General features: G+C 41.4%; 1 protein-coding gene across 1 annotated transcript in view; it reads left to right on the forward strand.

Moving 5' to 3' along the window:
• LOC118336383 (plectin-like) overlaps nt 1-20,657 on the forward strand; it is a 73,769-nt gene that overhangs the window by 25,613 nt on the left and 27,499 nt on the right. The window contains 6 exon segments of the mRNA XM_035673019.1: nt 11,274-11,335; nt 14,540-14,554; nt 15,379-15,468; nt 16,949-17,026; nt 17,160-17,252; nt 18,677-18,843. Of these exon segments, the coding sequence (XP_035528912.1) occupies nt 11,274-11,335; nt 14,540-14,554; nt 15,379-15,468; nt 16,949-17,026; nt 17,160-17,252; nt 18,677-18,843 (505 nt within the window).

Below are 20,657 nucleotides of genomic sequence, written 5' to 3' on the forward strand. Positions count from 1 at the left end.
GGCGGCGTTCAGAGTCTCAATAATGGCCACCCAGGCTTGCTTGAATGAGTCTGATGATAAAGTCACAACATGTATGTATTCCCTCTACGCCTCCAAAGTAACAGCGCCTTCCTACTTCGTCTCTTGCACTTTCAGACTCACTCATATCTGATCTCTTGTGTGGCGTGCAGTGACTCTGTTAAAATCTGTGGAGATAGATTATTGTTTTTGCCAGAGTCCAGCCCCAGGCCGATTGGATCCACTATGTCACTTCCCTCTCATTCTGTCGCTCCAAGACGACAGCGTCAACAGCGTCTGAAAATGGAAAAAGTTTTCCCCGCGGCGTTTCCCCACGTCAACCAGTTCCAACAAGTGTAGCAGCCAGCCGTAGTGAAACATCGGTAAGCAAACACAGACCATAACTCCTAAACTGATAATGACTCTGACCAGCACAACAACTGAACGTGCGATGAGCTAGCAAAACAAGGAGAAAACATAGTGCTAATGCAAGATAAAACGACGTAAAGGAGAACAACGTCTTAGCTCGTACAGAAGAAGTATTGACACACGTTCTTATATACCAATGCATATATAGAAGTATTGTCACCGTACCTAGTTACGATGTCTAGTCACTGAAAGTTACAGCAATCTCTGTACAGATTACGAATATTCTAAGTTTAATATCCCAAACTGTGGATCTTGAGCTCTGGGGTGAACCATGATTCGTGACACTGTACTCCAGCAACTACGGACTGTAGCAGCCTCGTTGAACTGAGAGCTTTTGCGTTTAACTAGACTCTCATTAGGACCTGCCCCTCCGAACACACCGACCTAGGTGCTCGTTCGCATCGGGCAGTGTAGCCATGACGGCGGCTGAGTGCCGTATAGTATGGTATGCCCGAATTAGAGGACGTCTGCCAGCCTTTGCGCTCAGAAATTAAGAGAAGAGGTCACTTGTGCGGTTACAACGCCTTTGCATGAACCTCCCCGCCGACCGGGCTGCCAGCCACCAAAGGAGGGCTTCTGAGCAGGCCAGCAGCTTGCACAAAGAGTGTTTGCAGTCATCTCTTGGACCCTTGTGAGTGAGAAGAGTATGGAATGGGCGAGAAATCTCAGTATGACAGCTCTCTTTCGAATAGGGAATGATAAACGCGTCTTTCTTTTCCCCCATCTTTTCATTTTGACAGTCAGCCGGCACACATCCCGCAACCGCCCGGCGAGGGACGAATAAAAAATAACAGCGTCACCCAGAGGGGAACGGGAACGAAGCTGGTGGCGGAGGCAAACATGCGAAGGTAAATACATCTACATGACAGATCCCAAGGGGATCAGCAAAGCGATACATGGACGTCTGTCAACAGTCTGCCTATGTGAAAACAGGAGGACCATGTGTCAACATCTGCCTGACTACCAAATTTAGCATCTAACTGGCAAGCACGGTTATTACAGCTAGGCCCGGAACGGAACAACTTTCCGCCGGTGCAAATCGATTATCAGTAGTTCCCACGGGCGTTTCTCTATACTAGCATACGTGTTCCATAAGGTCACTCCCTTTTTAAATATTCCATTAACTTGCCACCCTTAGCCTTTGACCTTCCCCGTCTCATAACGTCTATCAATTTCGTGTACCTATACGAGCGTCGTTCAAGTCCTTCTCTCGTGCGGTAAACGTGATGACCTTTATCTATACGGAGCCCCGGCTCAGCGGATGGGCATCTGTTCGTCAGCCGCGCAATGCCGTCACAATGTGACTTCGTGCCGGCGCGGGCCTCGCGTCCCCCTTTTTGCGCAGGTTAATCCACCCTCTTCGAGTCCCACCTTTCCACTTCAATACAAACACAGGGTGCATCCTTTCCCCTAGACTCGCCACCCATATGCTATAGTGTTTTTAGTATTCCTGAAACGCCTGTACACCCCTTTCCAGATGTATTTCTCACTTTGACCTAAACATCTCCCATTGTATGACACGTAATGGAGTTGAATAAGACCAGTGGAAAAGAGAGAACGCGGCAGAATTATGCTTTCAGCAGCTCCAAGTAATTTAGGGACTGATACTTCTTGAAGTCTATCACTCTCCTCAGATAATCAGTCTTGCCCAGAAACGGTGTCTATCTACGTGTAGACGAAGGTCATCACAAGGTTAGATGCGATATCCCACAGATGACCTACTCCTTGGATGGGATTGAGATGCCATCTTAGATTAATCTTTTATACTGCCTTGTACTTTCCTATCTATTTTTTAAGAAGAGTCATCTTTGAGTAGCGAATGTTTATTAAGTTAACGTGACACACTTTCCTCAGACGTAGTTATCATCCAATTTTGTTAAATTCGACGAAGTATTGTATTATTTCAAAACAACACATTTTATGATCTAATGTATACATGCTCTTTCAACACGAAAACAAATACATTCGTGTTGCGTACGTGATTATTCATGCTGATATATTCTTAAGGAGAGATGAATGCTAGGTGAATTAGATGTGAGACTAAACTAGCAGTAGATACAACAAACGACAACAAGAAGATTAGCAGTTAAAGAATAAAATCAAAAAAAAAAGAAGTCAGCATGAACTCATTGGTGTTTTCTAAACAATAGAGGCATAGGATAAAAAGTTTTACGAGTGGGTTAATTACATCGCATAACACCCACTTTGAATGACTTTCTCAAGAGTTATAACTTCTACCCCAGTACTGACATTGCCGTTTTGACGGTTTCACATGATTAATTTATATGACATAATCCTATAATCTTTCACTTAAAATACCAGCTTCAAAAACGTATAGCCCGCGATGGCGACTCCAGATGTTATTTGTCTCGACACCTCTTACCTATATGACATAACCACCAGCTATTATGAAAAAAACATAATAATGAATTGCTCCTCCGACCTATCATACTTTAATAACACAAGCAATATGATTCATTCATTTTCCTCAGCCTACTTATCATTCTATACTAACTGCTCCAAATACTCATGTAATCCAACGCCTTTGAGACTTCTGTTCTGGCAAAGCTAAGCTTAGCTGTTTGACGTGCAATATTACGCTGTCTGGTTCGGTTCCCGCCACATGTGCACCATACCTCTATCATTTGTCATCGACCCTGCAGAGAAGGCACTTGAGTTTGTCCTTAAAGCTCAACAACTCTTTGCCGTTTACACATCAGCTGACATATTCCCCACGCGCCCCTGTCTGACTATTCGAATTATACGCAAAAATTAACATCATTATCAACTGACCACGACTCCCACGGTGGAGGTTCACAGATGGATTGTCGAAGCTTATGGACTTAACGCTACTTTTAAAAACTCAACGGCTGAGCGATGGCTGACAGAAATACACAGGACGGCTTTGTTGATCTGAGTTAAATTGGGTTTGCCTAGGCTTCAGTAGAGTTGGATCTATTCTGACAACTTATTCACGTTTGCTGACAGGGTAGAGATCGAGTGCATGATTTAACTGGACCAGTGCATCGATGGGCACCAGTTATGACACAGAAGGAATTCGGTTACTAGGACTGTCAGGCTATGAGCTAATATAAACTAAATCTATAGTGATATAAACATTAATGCGTTCTCTCCAGACAAAATGAGATTAATATTTATATAACGTTTCTACCTTATAAGATAAACAATGTACCCACTGTCACAAGAAAAAGCGATTAAAAAACTCGTCTCATAAAGACACGAATAATGATGTTCCCCATCAAGTTCTCAATCTATATATGACCGGTAATCTATACTACCAATAATCTTATTATCATAATAAATAACTACATTAGTCTGATATACAAGTGTCGATTCTACTTGCTATATGTACTGACACAGCTGTTCCTTCGTACCAGAGATGTGTTATTATGTTTTTGAGGCTTGGTCTGTTTTTTGTATCATGCGTCATCCAGTAACGCGTAGAAGCATTTAAAAAGGCATTGACTGTATCTATAATTTATGTTGGGTGCTAGCACAGTGCGCTGGAGCCAGTCTATGCACGTCTAGAATATGAATCAGACAAAAAGCCGGACAAGATGAATTCGCTTTTGATTCTTTATGAAATCTTGGCTACAAAAAGGACAGATCGCTAGTGTTGGCCCACCTGGGCTCTCCTTGTTCAGTTTTTTTCTGGTGTTTTTCGCCTAATCATGGATACTTCGGATACGCGCTATCACAGCCGTCGCATACTACGATCCGGCAACTGCACTCGTCGAGCTCAAGATGTCATCCTGTTTACATATACTTACAACCTCCAACGCATTCCTCCCCCTCTAACATTCACAGCAATGGAGGTGATAATCCAGGGTGTGTTTAGGTGCTCACACCTAGTACTATACATATTCCAGCTCCTATTTCCTAGCGCCTCGATCGTAGGTGCTTCACGACTGATTGCAGTACATGTGCTTGCACACTTCTCATCTGATTAGAGCAATAGGTGGACCGGTGAAATGACTTAAGGAGCAAATCTTTCTGGCTTTACTTCATCTCCTCTGCTGACGAAAAAGGTGGGTTCACCTGACCATCTGTCCTTTTGAACATTTGAATGCATGCTTGCCATGTTCAATCCCTTTCAAAATCCACCAATAAAAAAAGAACAAAATTTTACGGATCTTCTCTCCTATGATCGTCTAATTGTGTCTGCTTTGTTGTATCCGAATCGTCCCAAAAAGTGCTATAAGATACAGGTTGTTCTAAGCCCAAACTATGCTTGCCCTCAACGTCACCAGCTGTATGTCATGTCAGAATGACTTTCTCCATTCTGAAAGCGCTTTCTAAATACAAATCTAGAAATTCATATCTCAAATGTGATCCAGTCATCGTTGTACTCCGCTGCATCAGCTTTAGTGCAGCTGGTATGTTACATTTTATAATGAATAAACTAGAATATAGATTAATACTAAAGGATAGGGTTACATAGCTAATATTTTTTGTCCCTCAAAGTCTTCATTTTTCTTTGGTCGTCTTACTGCTAAAGCAGCTCATGCATTCACCTCGGTATGTTCTTCTAAATACAGAAGAAAAAGCAGTTAGCTAGTGAATACAAAAAAAACGTTTAATTTTGTATTATCATTTAGAGGAATTCTGGCAGTAATGTGGTGGATTGTTCAGTACCTCGAAATAGTCAGGTTGTTATCATGTTGATTGCAAAGACATTATGCTCTCCATATCAATTGATGATTGTATTTTAGCAGAAGAATAGCAGAAATATTAATGAGGGTCAGAAACTGGTATATAATGGCGCGCAAATAATGGTTGTACAGAAGCCACATATAAGCAATCGAGTTCTCCGGGAGCATCGAGCCAAACCCAATGGTGTCTAGCCGTGTGACCATAAGTGGTTTTATGATTAATATAAATAGACCAACAGTATGTCTCTCAGCATAGAAGTACGGTATATTGTGAATGAGATCTACAGCGCACTGCTAGGCTGCGCTATGGGCTACGTTTAGGACACAGCGGTGCTTTGGGCTATAATGATAGTTATGTCAGTGTTCTACTGCAGCTCACATTTCATGCAATGCGACTGCTTGATGTTTATCATAAGGGTTAATGTTTACAACTGTTCAGCTCATGCCTAATTAACTTTAGTTAAGTTACCAGCAATAATCCCTTCGAAGTGCGCAAGAGAGTGCTGATTATGCTAGTCATTTGAAATTACCCAAACTATCCCGAAGCAACACGTAATATTCAGTCATTATGAAGAGCACTAGATAGTGAAATGAATCGATCCAGCCTAAATTACAGTTCATGTATCAGAAGTCGAATGTTCTGTCCGAGGCACTATGCGAGATAAGTGTAGGAGACTTCCCTGTCAACATTCCTTCTAAAAACAAGAAATTATCAACCCTACAAAACGCTACTAACATATGTTCTTCGAAAGAGAAAACTTTCTCTCTTTTTTCACAAAGCTTCCGGTTCATATAAAAAGGGCCTCTGGTTTTGATGAAGCAGATGAGGGGCAGAGTGTATAAGCATGTTGAGACCTTAATTGATATGTCTCCTTTTGTTGGTGGAAAGTTAAATCCCCAGTGACTAAAGAATGTCCACATTTATCCTGCTAATCTCCGCTTGCCTCCCATCTGTATGGTTCATGCCCATTTACTGCCTGTAAGTGCTTTTCACTCTAGAATGGTTAGAAAGTACCGCCAAAGACGGATAGTCGTGCGTGGTGTGACTGCTCGAGTAAACCGTCATAACCAAATAAGTCTCAGGTACCACAGTTGTTACTGTGGCTTCGTCATCCTAAAATCTAACTGGGAAACAAAACCAATGTTAGGTATTCTATTCTATTCATGACATGGTGTCGTGGTCTTCAAGGATTAATCCAATACTGCATGGATTGGTATGTTCGACCAAATATCTAACTAAAGATCATTTCGATGCTTCTCTTAAGACTGCATGCTGGTATACTGTTACGATTCTAATATTGGAATCCAAATATAGCATTATGTATAGTGTCAGGGCATGGTCGATAATAAAGCCTTATTATACACAAATGTTCAGTCCTGATTACACAGTAAATTTTCTGTTATCATCGGTATGAATCTCCTATTCCTTTTTTTCACAAAACTAAATTGCATGCCGCAAATATCCCACTCCTTAACTTCCATCAGCTTCGCCAATCAGATGCTCCAATCTATATGGCAGACTCCCCTCAAAGTGTGTCTCCCACAATCCACTAGCATTTTAACGTGGCTACGATGGAGAATGATGGTACAACTACGCCTGGGACCACAACTCACTACATAAACACACTGTTCCAGCTGACACATTAAAGTACTTCCATGTTCATAAAAGGTTGTCGATAACAAGAAACTATACCTCACAGCGACTTGGTGGGAAGAGAAACGTAACTTCTATGATGCTGCATAGAGGCATAAGCATGATGATCAACAGTCAGGGTAGCGGGAAATCAGGAAATAACTATATAGCAGCCACCATTACGGCATAAGAGGGGCAGTACTGATTTAGCTGAAGGTAGAACATCCAATGTGCCTAAATCAGTTGTTGTGTGTGTGGGGATACGAGTAGGATCACTAATAGGGGACCATTATTGAGAAAGAGCTGTTGATAAATACCCACTCACAATAAATATAGCAGGACATAGGGACGCAAGGATGGAAGTTAAAAGAATCGCAAACACTATGCCTACCTCTACTTAGACAGTAGAAATAAAACCACACTACCCTAATTACAAGCCAAGAAAACGTTAGGTTCTCATATGCCCTGACCCATAAACTCGCACACTTGGCTCCACCGTTTAACTCACCAGCTGGTCGGTTTCGCTTTTAAAGCGCCATATTCCCTCTTGGTCTGTACATAGGACCCGCCTATATTGATAGGGCGGCCCAATGAACTTTAAAATATAAATAATCCTACGGCCACCCGCTCCTCTCTCCCTCGCTCGGCTCTCGCTCCGCAAACAACAATATGGAACGTCTATTTTACTGACTGTATGATTCCCCTTTTTACTTCCTTTATGCTATGTTACGCTACATTTTAGCACTTTCAAATTTTTCACCTAAACCATATGCTCATCTCTAGTTCGCATACACCACTCACCAGAACGTATCCGACAAAAAGCTACATGGCGATCGCGACAAAATCACTTGGCTGATTGAAAAACATGCATCTTCCACTTACTGTTCATTTGGAAACCAGTTCAACCACAAGTGGTCTTGAGGACCTACTATTTCAGAATTACTCACTATCCAGGAAAAAAGACACTTATATGAGAGGTGATAAGAACTACATGCTATAAGCATTATTCCGTATAAGACGAACCACAGACGTATAACATACTTTCTTAAGCAGTCTTTAAGAAATTCACTGTTTTATTATCATTTGTGTTCTAAACTGCCTGGCAATCCCCTGCGTTAACAGGAAGCGATGATTCGGTGTGTCTTCATTTGTTTGGACTAAATACCACTGAGCAGGAAATGTGTAGTTAGACTGAGACACAATACACTGTGGTGACAAAGAAAACAGCTCTGACTGCGTTAACTCCAACTTCATCAGTAAAAGATCCAGAACCGGATATGCGCTTTAATTAACAAGTGAGAAATGTAGCAATTATCACTCAAACACAGATGTAGGCATAAATCTAAACAAATAAGTGTGTTTCCCACACAGTCATGATTCTTTGACTTGTGTTCATTTCTTAAAACAATCTGCCTTAAAACGTCAGCACTGAGTTATAAGCAGTTATATTTCTCAGTAAATCAGTAACGGTCAGGGTGTGGTCATTCATCGCCGTCTGGAATCCATGGCAGCCCTTCCTAAAACTATCTCATCCCCCCGTCTCTTCTTCTTTTTCTTTACAGTGAGTAACTACTATAATGTGAAATGTCGTAGGAATGCTGTGAGTAAGTCATGATTAACCATAGGATGTATGTTTGTGTGTGTGTGTGTGTGTGTGTGATTAAGAAAACTTTTTTGGCTCTTGTTGGATATCTGTGTTACATCTGGGCGTGCATTTTCTGTCGTTCATTAAAGTTCAATGCCATATAAAGTATAAAAAATGATCAGCAAAGTCTTTTATTTTTTTTTATTATCCTCAGTGACTCAGCGTGTGTGTGTATTGTCTTGCGCAAACGATTATGTGATAGCACATGCAGGTTACCACACCTCATCCTTCCCCGCCTCAGCGAAACACGGCGAGAGGAAGGGGTGTGTTCAGAGCCCTACCCACTATGTCCTCCACACACTAGCGCCACTAAATACACACTCGCACATCACACACAAGGACAGGCCCAGACTGCATAGCCCACAGGCACCATTTGCTATGAAAGGACTAAAGTGAGCAGGAGAAAAAGGAAAAGGGAGAGAGGAAAAAAAAAACTTAAGGAGGAAAAAGAAGGGCAGAGCCGAACTCTTTAAGGGAGTGGGGAGGTTGGGAGACAGGAAGGGGAGAGAAATCATAGGTTTGTGAAGTGCTGAGTGGATTGTGACCACAGGACTGCATACTACTGGGACGAACCAAGGGCCCAGAGGGACAAATAGAAGCAAGAAAAGCAGAAGTTGCCATCAAGGGGAAAACAGCAAAGGATATTTTTTATCATTAGGATTATTATTCTGTAAACTGACAAACAGTGAAAATGAACTCTCAGCAGCAGAGGTACAGGAATGTATCCTCTGACAGCATGGGCAGAGAGAGGGTGCCCTCAGACGAAGGCTATTACCAGGGGATGCTGAAGGCTATGGACGGCAGGAAAGGTATCAGTATGGCGGCAGTTAATGGAAAATAGCTTAATTTCAAGAATTAATCTATTTGTTCCCATATATGTGAGACACTGCTGGGCAAGAAGTTTTTGAAAGGAGTGTTTAATGGAATTACAGAGTTGGACAGTGTTCAAGTTGTAGGCTTTTCTGTCTGTAAGAGCTTGAAGAGGTTATGTGCTGCGGCTTGATTGTAAATATGTAATTTTGTACATATGTAAGCTCATCTGTCAGATTCCAAAAGAAGATGGTGGTATGTTCAGTGTTGTCGCAGGCACTTTTGAATGTCACAACATAATCTTTAATAATATATCTAAATTCTATTTAAAATGCCCGATATAATAATCTAATTGGAATGCACCGTCCAGTGTTTCTCCACTCTGTGACTTAAAGGAGGATACTCCCCTTTTCTAATGCATCAGCAGCCTCCTCACTTTGTATTGGTCAGCAAAGCCCATTCACAAGTTTTGTTGTGCAGCATGCATGTGTTTTAGGGTGAATGAGTCACTGTAGCTGCAGTCTGTTTGCTTCTAGTTGTACTGTAGTCAGGATAAATGATGTGTTAGATCCTATTTTTTACAATACTTTTGTTCCTCTTTCTAAATGTCTCATAGGCATTTTACACAAATTGATTTTGGTTTTACCCTGCAGAGATACACAGCACACCTTACTGTTGGGTGCAGTACTTAAGTAAATGTATTTAGTTACAGTACCTTCCACTACTGCTGTTGTGCTGGTTTGGGCTCCACACTTGACTGAGACCTGTTTGTGTCTGGTGACATTTGATACTCAAAGTTCACTCTGCCCTCATCCGCCCTCGTACACTTCACTTATAACGAGCAATGCGTCCACAAAGAGTTGCAGTGGTTGACAGAATGCAGGGACCCAGCAGGTCAAGGTGCAACTGTGTGTGTGTGTGTCACCAATCATCACGCTTCCACTCCGGGTCACATTTTACCCTCTTGGCAGGAAGCAGACCCATGGAGGTCGCATAGTAAAGCTCAGTCCCCCATTGGTTTGAATGATAAATGAGGAGGTTAAAGGTCTACGGTGTCTATATGAGGTTTCTATGGAAACGCACTTTCACAACACATTTGCAGAAGTCATTGCTGACACGCTATTGAGAAAAGAAATGTAGCCTCTGGGCACCTTTTTTTGTTTTAGCACTGAATCACTGCCCTATGCTTTTGGTTGCTGGGTGTGTCACTGTAATGTCCCTTTAAACTGATAACACAGAGGACTTTGTGTCTATGTCCATAGTTCATTCTGGCATAATGTGAATGGAATTAATTGCTGTGTGAGTCACTGAAGGTGGCACAGAGTAAAGGAATTCCTAAACCTGCCCTACAGTTATCAAAGCGCCACTCTTTGTCATGTGAAATTCAAACACTTTAGTGAACCACAACCTTTAGATGAAGTGGGCTCACATCACAGAGCTGGAAACACACCGATCCATCCACTGTGTCCATAATAAATGTTGCAGCGACACACCTTGTTTTTTTTTTTTCCTGAACTCCAATAGAAGCATTACATTGGGTGGGTGCATGCAGGTTTGTTGTCTTAGTGGGTGTGTTCCATGCCAAGATCTTGTTGTTTCTTGTTGGAAAATTGCTCTCTCTAATAGTTATGCCATGTCTTGCAGTAATCATCATGTGTCTTCACACGATGGAATCCTTTTTATGAACATTTCTGTCCAGGAGCACAGCTGGCAGTGGTGTCATAGAAAGAGACATGACCTTGCAAATACAGCGTTTCTTAGACAATAGGGGCGCATCTGCCGCCGGTGAATGTCCTCTGATGCGGTCTGACTCAGATGCAGGCGTACACAGTTGAGACATTTTTTTCCACCCAGTGATACATCTGTTTGTCCTACACAAATCAAACAAGTCTGGTATCTTGGGGATTTCCTTTTTTTAAATGAATGAAACTTCCATTTGCTATATACACATCAGTCATATGCTGTTATTTTGAACTCACAGATAAGCAATAGCCCGTGTTTTTAAATGTACAATAATTGTTTATAATGTTTTTTTTTTTCTTTTCATACATGTCTGATGCTCAGCTGTTGTTTCTCTATTTTGCAGATGAACGAGATCGAGTACAGAAGAAGACCTTCACAAAATGGGTGAACAAGCACTTGATAAAGGTAAGGACGTCCCTGTGACTTTGAAATGTTCTTATTGTACTCTAAAGCCACATTAATGCTCACATTCCTGCTCACACATGCCTAAAATATTATTTTCACATGAACAAGGTACACTTAAAAACTTGCAAAATAAATAGAACTTCACCAGAAAGCGTCCACAAATTTCACTCTCTCTGAACCTCGTGAACACGTGGTTGACTGCTTTCTTACATAACAACCAGAGTGGATATCAAAGGGTAAAATTGCCTGTTTGTGGTTCAGGCCTAAATAGTACAAGCAGATGTTCTCTCAGAGAATCAACATACTGATTTGCGTTCATCCACAAGATGCTATGTTGAGAGTTTAGTAAATGTCGCAGCTCAGCCATTGAGATGTTATCGATCCACTTTAGAATGAAATCAATGTGCTATAATTAGAGGTGCAAACAGTTGGCTTGGTTTATATTTGTGTTGACAAGAGCTTTAATCCAGTGTTAATGTTTGACACTCTGCATGATGATGGGTAATCAAAACAATAATTATGGGGGATAATGTCCATATAAGGAAGATAATGTTTTGGTTTTATGAGATAATGTCAATCCTCTAACAGAACAACATTGATTTAATGCATGCAAGCCTCTGCAACAGAAACTGAACTCTAAATGTCTCATTAGTTTCCTGGAATGCAATGTTTTGTTATGGATTATTTTGAGTTTTGAGTGACAGGCCATGAATATCTTAAGTATAATCCATCCCTAACCTGCACACTGTAAGTGACTCTGTGGAATCACTCACATAGACACACATTAGCGGGTCAGTCATTGTTTCACACTCTGTCTCTAACATTGCACAGTGATGCGGAGGCTTACCAGAAGTCTAGTCTGTCATCAGCTGTGTAAACCGTCCATCAGCACCCGTCCACTCTCACTCGCCTCACTCTCTATTCTCAAACTACGGTGTGAAAGCCCTCCAATGCATCACATATTCAGGGAGGTAAACAGGTCAGGATGAGGATTAAGTCAAACAGGACATACTCCTCACTCTGGAGTTGCTCATTAGGGGTGAAAAATTACCCCCTGTAACACAATATCCCTCCCACAGAGCAGTAAAAATACTCCTGCTTGTGCCATTTTTCTTCCAGGAGGCAGCTATGCATTTACAGCCTTATGACTTTAAGTGCCTCCACATTATTTGTACAATCACTCCACAGACACAGGGCCATTCATTGATTTTTAGAAATGGAACAAGAGGGAAAAAATAAGCACAAAGAGAGTGTTTTCCTTTCCATGAATGCGCAGTGCTAATGTATTCTGCTACCACACTGTGAGAACATAGTGTAGTTATTCCCCTCTTGTTTCTCTTAAGTGTTCACTGTGAATTTCAGGGGGTGAGTCACAGACATCTGGACTCACTTAGCTCCTTCTGAACAGGCAGATTCTGGTCTTGGTTAAGGCCCAACGGTAGCACATGTGCCGCACAGACCCCCGGGACTGGGTGGTTACCTGCGTTCATCCCCGACCTAAACTGCAAAGCATGCATTGATGCGTAGGAAGTTGCATAATAGGAATTCACATCAATATTACTGTTGCCATTACGTTGCATAAGAATAACCTATGTAATGTACACAAAAGAGCTTTTGCACACAGTTTCACACTTCAGTCCCAGGTTGTGGTAGAAACCGTTGGAAAATTACTTTATCAGCCAAAAATAATATAATGTGAACTAGTCACTGACTGATTTTAAGTCTTGATTTTCAAGAGTTTATTTTTTTTGTGCAGAGGGGGCGTTCCACCTGTGACAAGACTCATCATATTTTTTTGTTAGAACTCTATTTTCAAATAGATAGGATGAGAGGATAGATTTGCTTTTTTCAAGTCCATGTGACTGACCATGTCCTGGTATATATATACATTAGCATTTAGTAACAAGAAAAGGAACATCATCTCCTCCTACAGTCAGCAATAGGAAATCTCACTGAAGAGAGAAGAGCATGTTTGGTAGGGAAAGCGTTAACTCGGCTCCTCTAAAGTTAAACTGATTTAATGGTTTAATGGTTGGCTTGACAAGGGCATGCTATAGGTTGGGTGCAGCCATGAAAAGCTGTAAAGGGCCACTGAGTGGTTTCCTGTGCTCAGTAAATCTTTTTATACTACATAAGACAGAGTGGAACGTCGGACCGGCTGCAGGACAAAATCTGTTTTCTAGCTCCTACAAAATACATTGGATTGGATTAATAACTCCCAATTGTTGCAGATTGAGTTCCGATTGCACCTGGCTGTTAGCGAGAGGAACTGCACAAGATGATGTAAACATTATGTCAAACCTGCGGCATGTTAAGTGTTTTGTTTCCAGACGGCATGTCACAGTCATATGGAGGGACCAGGAAGAGGGGCTGTCAGCCATGTGTGCTAATGATTTTTACCTTGAAACGTTTACAGAGCAACTCTTTTTGACTCTGAGGGGGCAATTTGTAGCATAACGCCTACCTTTCAGCAGACAGGCTGTGGCTGAGCAGGACCTCAGAGACCTCAGCCTCTTCAGCACCAAGTAATTGAGGGGTGGTGATAGATGGCTCTTGAGTGCACACTAAGGAGACTCCAACATAAGCCCAAAATTCATTGTTTGAGCAAAGAAAATGAACAATCATGTCATATCTTTGATAAAGTCTTTTTATACAATTGTGTGCAACTCAAAAATACAGATAGTCCACGAGTAGAAGGACTATAGTAGGCTATTACAGTGCTCTGTGCAAGTTTATCACACCACACAGTTTTTACATGTGTAGACAGTGAACCCTAGTGGTCACAGTGTTGGTTGCCTTCTTTACACTCAGATCCACCCTGGATCTTCCCTGTGCAGGCAGGGAGGAGCGTAGCTAAGGTTGGATACCTGTGTCAAAATTCTTGCCAACATAATCCTCCACTGTTGTAACTTGCAAGGGCAATTTGCTTTCATTCCATTTTAGGGCCGAGGCCTCCCTCTCCCATGACCAAACGCACTCAGATGAAACTGAATCTTGTAATTGAACTAAATAAATTATTAGTTTAATTCCTGTGTTTTAACTGCCTCATACACCATCACCAAATCATCTAAATTTCCATTTCACCCTAATTATTCCTCTTCATGTCATGTACATTCATTTCTTCTGTTTTCCTCTTCTCTCTCTGTTTCTCCATTACTCATCCATCTGTACTCATTCTTCCTTCTTTCACCCTTCTTCACCCAGCATTGGAAGGCAGAGGTAGGTATTAGCATGTCGGAGCAGGACTGTACTAAAATGTGTGTCTGGTCATGACTGTTGACTGTTCCCCTCCTCACCTGTTCTTCCAACTTTCTCCTCCTATCCAGACCTCTGTTTTTTAGCACCACCACAAAGTTTCCCCTCACCTCTCTCAGTATGCTTCCCTGTCTGGTTGCAGCGAATGCACTTTTGACTGTATATCTTAATCTATTTTGAATTTAAATTTTTTTTTTTAACCTCACTGATCAGATTTTCACCCCAACCTATCACTTTACTATCAGGGATGACAGCTGCCATTTGACATTTGGAGTAGGAGTCAGGCTTGGTTGCTCAGGGCTGTGCATTCCTGTCCTTTGTAGAATTGCACTAGTGGAGAGAACGCTCTGAATGCTGTAGAAAACTTATATAAATAACACAGCTGGGTAACCGTTATAGAATCAGCATTAAGTGCTTTTATTAGAGCTGAAAATGGGTCAATTTGTATCTTTATATTTTATATTTGATACCTCATCGAGTTTGAAGTGTCACAGAAACTTCACCACGTGCTGTTGCCATTAATCGTCGAAAAATACCTTTGAGGTCTTTTGTCACATTGTGGCCATCAGCGACGTTTGTACAGTAAAAGAGCCGGTATGGAGATGGATGAAAGTTACTGTATGATGAAAGTACTGTTGTGATCTGCTTCAGTCAGAACTAATACCAGAACAGTTAGTCCTCTAAAAAGGTTACACATGGGCAATTCCCCTCAACAAAGATGGGCTGTTAGTGTAATTCATGGTGCATCTTGAATCCTTATGACCTGTGCTTTCCCTTTGTTCTGGCAGACACAGCGTCACGTGGCAGACCTGTATGAAGACCTTCGGGATGGACATAACCTGATCTCGCTGTTGGAGGTCCTCTCTGGGGAAACACTGGTGAGTTTTGACCTTGGCTAGCAACAAATATGCCTAAACTCTGCATCTTCTACCTCAATCATCCTGCATCCTCCAGACCAAAACATAATCCAGACTAATTACACAAGATGTACTAATCTTCAATCCATCTGGAATATCATCCCTGTGGCAACAAATTGGAACCAGTCGCAGCCAAGTCAGTGGCTTAACCTTTGGCTTATTTGGCTAAACAAAGACTTCTTCATTGACTAGCAGCTCCTGAGTCTGCAACCCCTTTCTCTCTATCTCTGTTTTTTTGTTTTTCTTTATTCAGTTGTGACTTCTCATACATCCTTTAGTCTTTCTATGCTTGTAACTAAAATCTTAAGGCTCACACACTGGACTGTTTCAGTGTTTTTTTACCCATGGGTTCAGATCTGTATAGAAGCTTCTCTGCTGCTTTAGTTCATGGCTCCCTCCACCAGCTCCAGTTCTGCTCATTTTCTGAATGCCTCCATAGCCTTAACCCATTAACTTTGGCCTGTGTGTGTGTGTGTGTGTGTGTGTGTGTGTGTGTGAACTATACTACTATCTGATCTACGGTTCTCCTTCTCTACTCCTCCTCTCCGTCGCCTCCCGTTTGCCTTCCTTAAACCTTCCTCTGTGTGTGCTGATCTTTGCCGTCTGGCCTTCGCCTCCTCTCTTTGCGCTGCTCTTGCTGGGGCTAGCCGAGGGAGAGAGACGTGGTCAGGAGCGTTCGGTTGGTGAGTGGGTCGATGACTTACAATAGACATCCTATTTTCATTTTTTTAATTCAATTATTATTCATCCGTGCTTTCCTAGTGATTGGGCTGTGCAAGGTATCCAGACCTCCATGCCGATTTAAGTGTTTTTTTGCTTTTTTCCTTTGACACATTGACAAGCTTGCTTTAAGCACGTAGCTGCCAGATATACACACAAATATTCAGTTATCCATTGATTAACTTGGCAGTTTTGGCATAAGCAATGCTTTGTTTTGCATATCAGCATGAGCTTTTGAAACACCTGTTTGTATTTATGTATGATTTTCTAATCATATCTAATCATAATGCAACATGAAATAATCTCAGCTGGCTGTCAGATGACTTTAATAATTCAAAATGTTGTTACTGGCTCAGCTAATGCAAATTTCCTGCTGTAATCAGTATTCTAAAGGGTTTATTTCCACCATATTCCTAATTTTTCATGTTTGTGGGACAGTGGTGAACAACAGGACTGAGACAAAGAAAGCAATTTGAAAAAAGATTCAACACAGTATGTCTACAGGCATATTGTAAACTTACTCACCAGAATTAATTGCAAGTTGAAAAATATACAAGATTCACCAGTTATCCCCGTATTTATTCTTTCTGTTAAATGTCTTTCAGTTTTCCTCCCCATTAATTTCTCTGTTTTGACTGAATGTTCCCGTATGCAGGAAGGATCTTCTCGGGCAGTCTGTCATGTATCTAAACTACGTCTTTCTCTTTCCTCTCCTCCTCAGCCCAGAGAGAAAGGCCGCATGCGATTCCACAAACTGCAGAATGTACAGATAGCACTGGACTTCCTCAGACACCGGCAGGTATGGCACATAAAATCATACCTTGTACCTTGGAAACCTTGAAAACTTGACCAAACACTGGCAAAGCTTTGTCACAAGATACCTAATTGTATCTATGGTTCCACTAACTAATATTGCTGTTTTGTTTTCTCAGGTCAAGCTGGTTAACATCAGAAACGATGACATAGCAGATGGGAACCCCAAGCTGACTCTGGGGTTAATATGGACCATCATCCTTCACTTCCAGGTCTCCTCCTCTGTCAGTGTTGTGTTCCATTATTATATTATCGCTCTGTACCTCTGTCTCTGGGATTTGCACCTGTCGGCTGCTGTTTCCCATCTCCCTGGAACCAATCAGAGGGAATTCTACTCTTCATAATTCTGTTGAAAAAGGACATTTTCTAATCTAAACAGGATTCTTCTCACCATATTTCTAGGAGCGTTTGCAGCTATTATAACACACTAAGTCTGCTGTCAAGTATTTGGAGTGCAGCCGCTAATTTATGAACAGTATAAAGAAATAAAACACCATCAGGGTGTGCAAGCATTAGTCATTCTCCTGCTGACTCCCAAGGGGAGGGCGTGTCAGGCCAAGAGTACAACTTGTTGTCATGCTACACTCCCGACCACATCCCATGTATCCAGGCCTTTTCCTGCTTTTCTAGTGTATGCCAAGACCTGCCTGGCAGAGATCCCTGGTGATCAGACCAATGGGCAGGGCCACACCCTTTAATATCAGATGAGTAAGGTTGGGTTGCAAAAAGCTGAACCTTAGCATGGGAAATAAAGGAGACATTGGTGTTAAGGGTGGTTTTGGTGAGACAGTCTGGTGAGGGTGCCATTGTGCCCTGTAGATACATAACAGCATTCCCAGAGTCTTTATGGTTTCATAGAATAGAGGGGAAAATGGCTGGGTTGTGGTTGCTGGTGAGTCATAGAGATCAAAGGGAAGAGAAAAAAATCTGCTTTCATCATGTTATGTAGTGTTAAATCCCACATGATTATCCTGAATTAATTACATTTACAGAAAAAAGAAGATTTTGTTGCGCTTAAGTTTTAAAGATCTGAAGATTTAAAGTTACTGCTGCACCTACATAATCAAAACATGTGAAATAACTCCATTTGATTTCAATAGAAGTTTTAAAAAGTATTTGTCATTTGAAAATGTAGAGCTATTAGTGGAGGAGAATTTGAATGGCGCGCACAAACGAGTACACACACATTTATACACATACACACACACACACACACACACACATAAAATGGAAAACCCGATGCCTATGACTCATCTTTCCCATCCCCTAATTCCACAAATGAAAAGTTATCTGTATGCCACAGCCACCGTGGCGTTTCCCAGTCTAGACCAGACAGAAACCCTGCTGAATCCTGTAAGCCAAGTCAGAAGCATCAACACTTCACTCTGCTGATATAATAAATATATCATCTCTCAACCAGGAGAGATATTAATCCAAGGGATGATAAAGGTGTTAATTGATCTTAGCCATAATGGTATTACTTAAAATAATCATGGGTATCCAGTGATTCCATTCAAATTGTATCTTTTGGTTTCCACTAATGACTAATTTCCTTCCCATCTCTTTAGTATGGATTATTAATATATTCTACACATCAGCCACCTCCTTAACATGTTATTTATATCCATCGTCTCAGATCTCAGATATTCACGTCAACGGCCAGTCAGAGGACATGACGGCCAAGGAGAAGCTGCTGCTCTGGTCCCAGAGGATGACAGACGGCTACCAGAACATCCGCTGTGATAACTTTACTACCAGCTGGAGAGACGGCAAGCTCTTCAACGCTGTCATACACAAACACTAGTGAGTGGGCAATGTATTGCTGATTAACTGTATGATTGTAAAATGATAAGAGCAATATAAACAGTAATAAGAGTATGCTAGTTATTTTACTACTGTGCCCACCCTCTGCTGCTATAGAATCACTCAGCACAAAGACACAAGCACAAACACTGTACTGTAGTACGTGCCTATGCTCTTGAAATAACCAGTACTAATATTAATAATTTATCGTTAAATTTCAAATACAGATTTTGGAAAATGCAGAGCTATATATTTCCTTCTGTAATACAACCAGAGAATGATGGGTCTTGTCATGACACATCACCAGCCATGATTTTTATTGCATATTGAGTGCACTGGAGCAGAAATCTGGCCTTGGCATGCTTTTAAATGTCAAATTACACTTCATAATGCCAGTTTAAACATGCCCTGTAATTAGATCCCACTCTCAGTATTGACAAGATGTATGTATTCCTGAAGTAATTTTAGACATGATAACCATGGTATTTTATCTGATTTATTTTAAAAGGTTTAATAGTGCAGAGCCTTCATATAGATGCACTCGCAGTGCTTTATTTAGTTAATGTACTCTAAATCAGGTTTTGAAACCTGATATTTTTTATAAAAATGTCTTCTTTTGACCCATTTTGGAGTTGCTGCACCTGACAGTACTGGTCTCATGCTGCTTTAATAAAATCAGTTCTCTGTTAACATTTTAGGCCTTTAGGCTAGGAATACCACTGTCAGGCGTTGGCCATGAGTAATGCTCTACCACCTGAAGATGATAATTCCTCCATTAAATATGATTAGCTTATTAAACTGTTGGGAACCTAGAATTAAGTAAAATCTGACCTGCTTGCTGTTAAACGCTAAATATGCTCATTCCCCTACTGTTGTTGTGTGTCTTTATAGTTGAATTAGTGGTTAGGGATTGCTTTGTGTAGTCCCATCCTGGGAAGGGAATGCACATTTATTTCTCAGGAAGATTTGTCAATACAACTTGCCATTGGTTGGTTTCCTTTTAGATGTTTTAACAAAGGGATTCATGAGGAGTCCAGAGAGCAAACAGAAGAAAAAGTGGTATTAAATTAGAGAAAGTTGAAGGCTAAGAAAAAATATGTAGTTCTTTAGTGCCATTATGTTTTAAAAGAAAGAGTTGCCTGCAGGGACATGTTACCTTAAACTTGAGCGTGTACTTGCAACTTTTTTCTCTCTTTTTGGAGACACCTGAGGCTGGATTAGTGCTGCCTTTCATACAGGTCAGGGGTGTGGTGTGTGGGCGTAACTGTTGCACTCTGTTGCTGCTTCTTGAAAACTGTGGCGTTACTTCGTGCCGAGGCACAGATCAGGGCATCCTAGTGCGGAATATATGCGGTCATCCGGAGAATTCAAGATTGTTCAGGATTTACAGATAGAATTTAGAAAGCTACAGTTGAATCTAGGGTTTCATGTTGAAAAGCTTGATGGAGGAGAAGTAACTTGGCTGCACCACTAGAAGGCTTTTTCATCTCAGCAACCTTGCAGAAGGATTAAGTGGACCTTCACATGATGATGGACACATGAGACAATGCATAGGATGGATTTACATGCAACCATCAAGCCATCAAAAGATTTTTTGCGTGAATGAATGAAGCTGTAGCCAAGTGCTAAAGCATAACCTTTTTACTTGCCACTGGACACAGAGCTTCTGGCAGATTTTCAAGATGCTCAGTATAAAGAAGAAGTCCAAGCATAAGAAACGAAGCATAGGCTTCATTGGTGGCCCGTCAGGATCTGCCAGGGAGGTGGACGACCGGGTGGTCATGCTTTGTGATGATATCCCATCAGAGGCATCC

This window comes from Morone saxatilis, unplaced genomic scaffold (genome assembly GCF_004916995.1).
Source record: "Morone saxatilis isolate NCDOM2014 unplaced genomic scaffold, NCSU_SB_2.0 Contig24, whole genome shotgun sequence".
Lineage (NCBI taxonomy): Eukaryota > Metazoa > Chordata > Actinopteri > Moronidae > Morone > Morone saxatilis.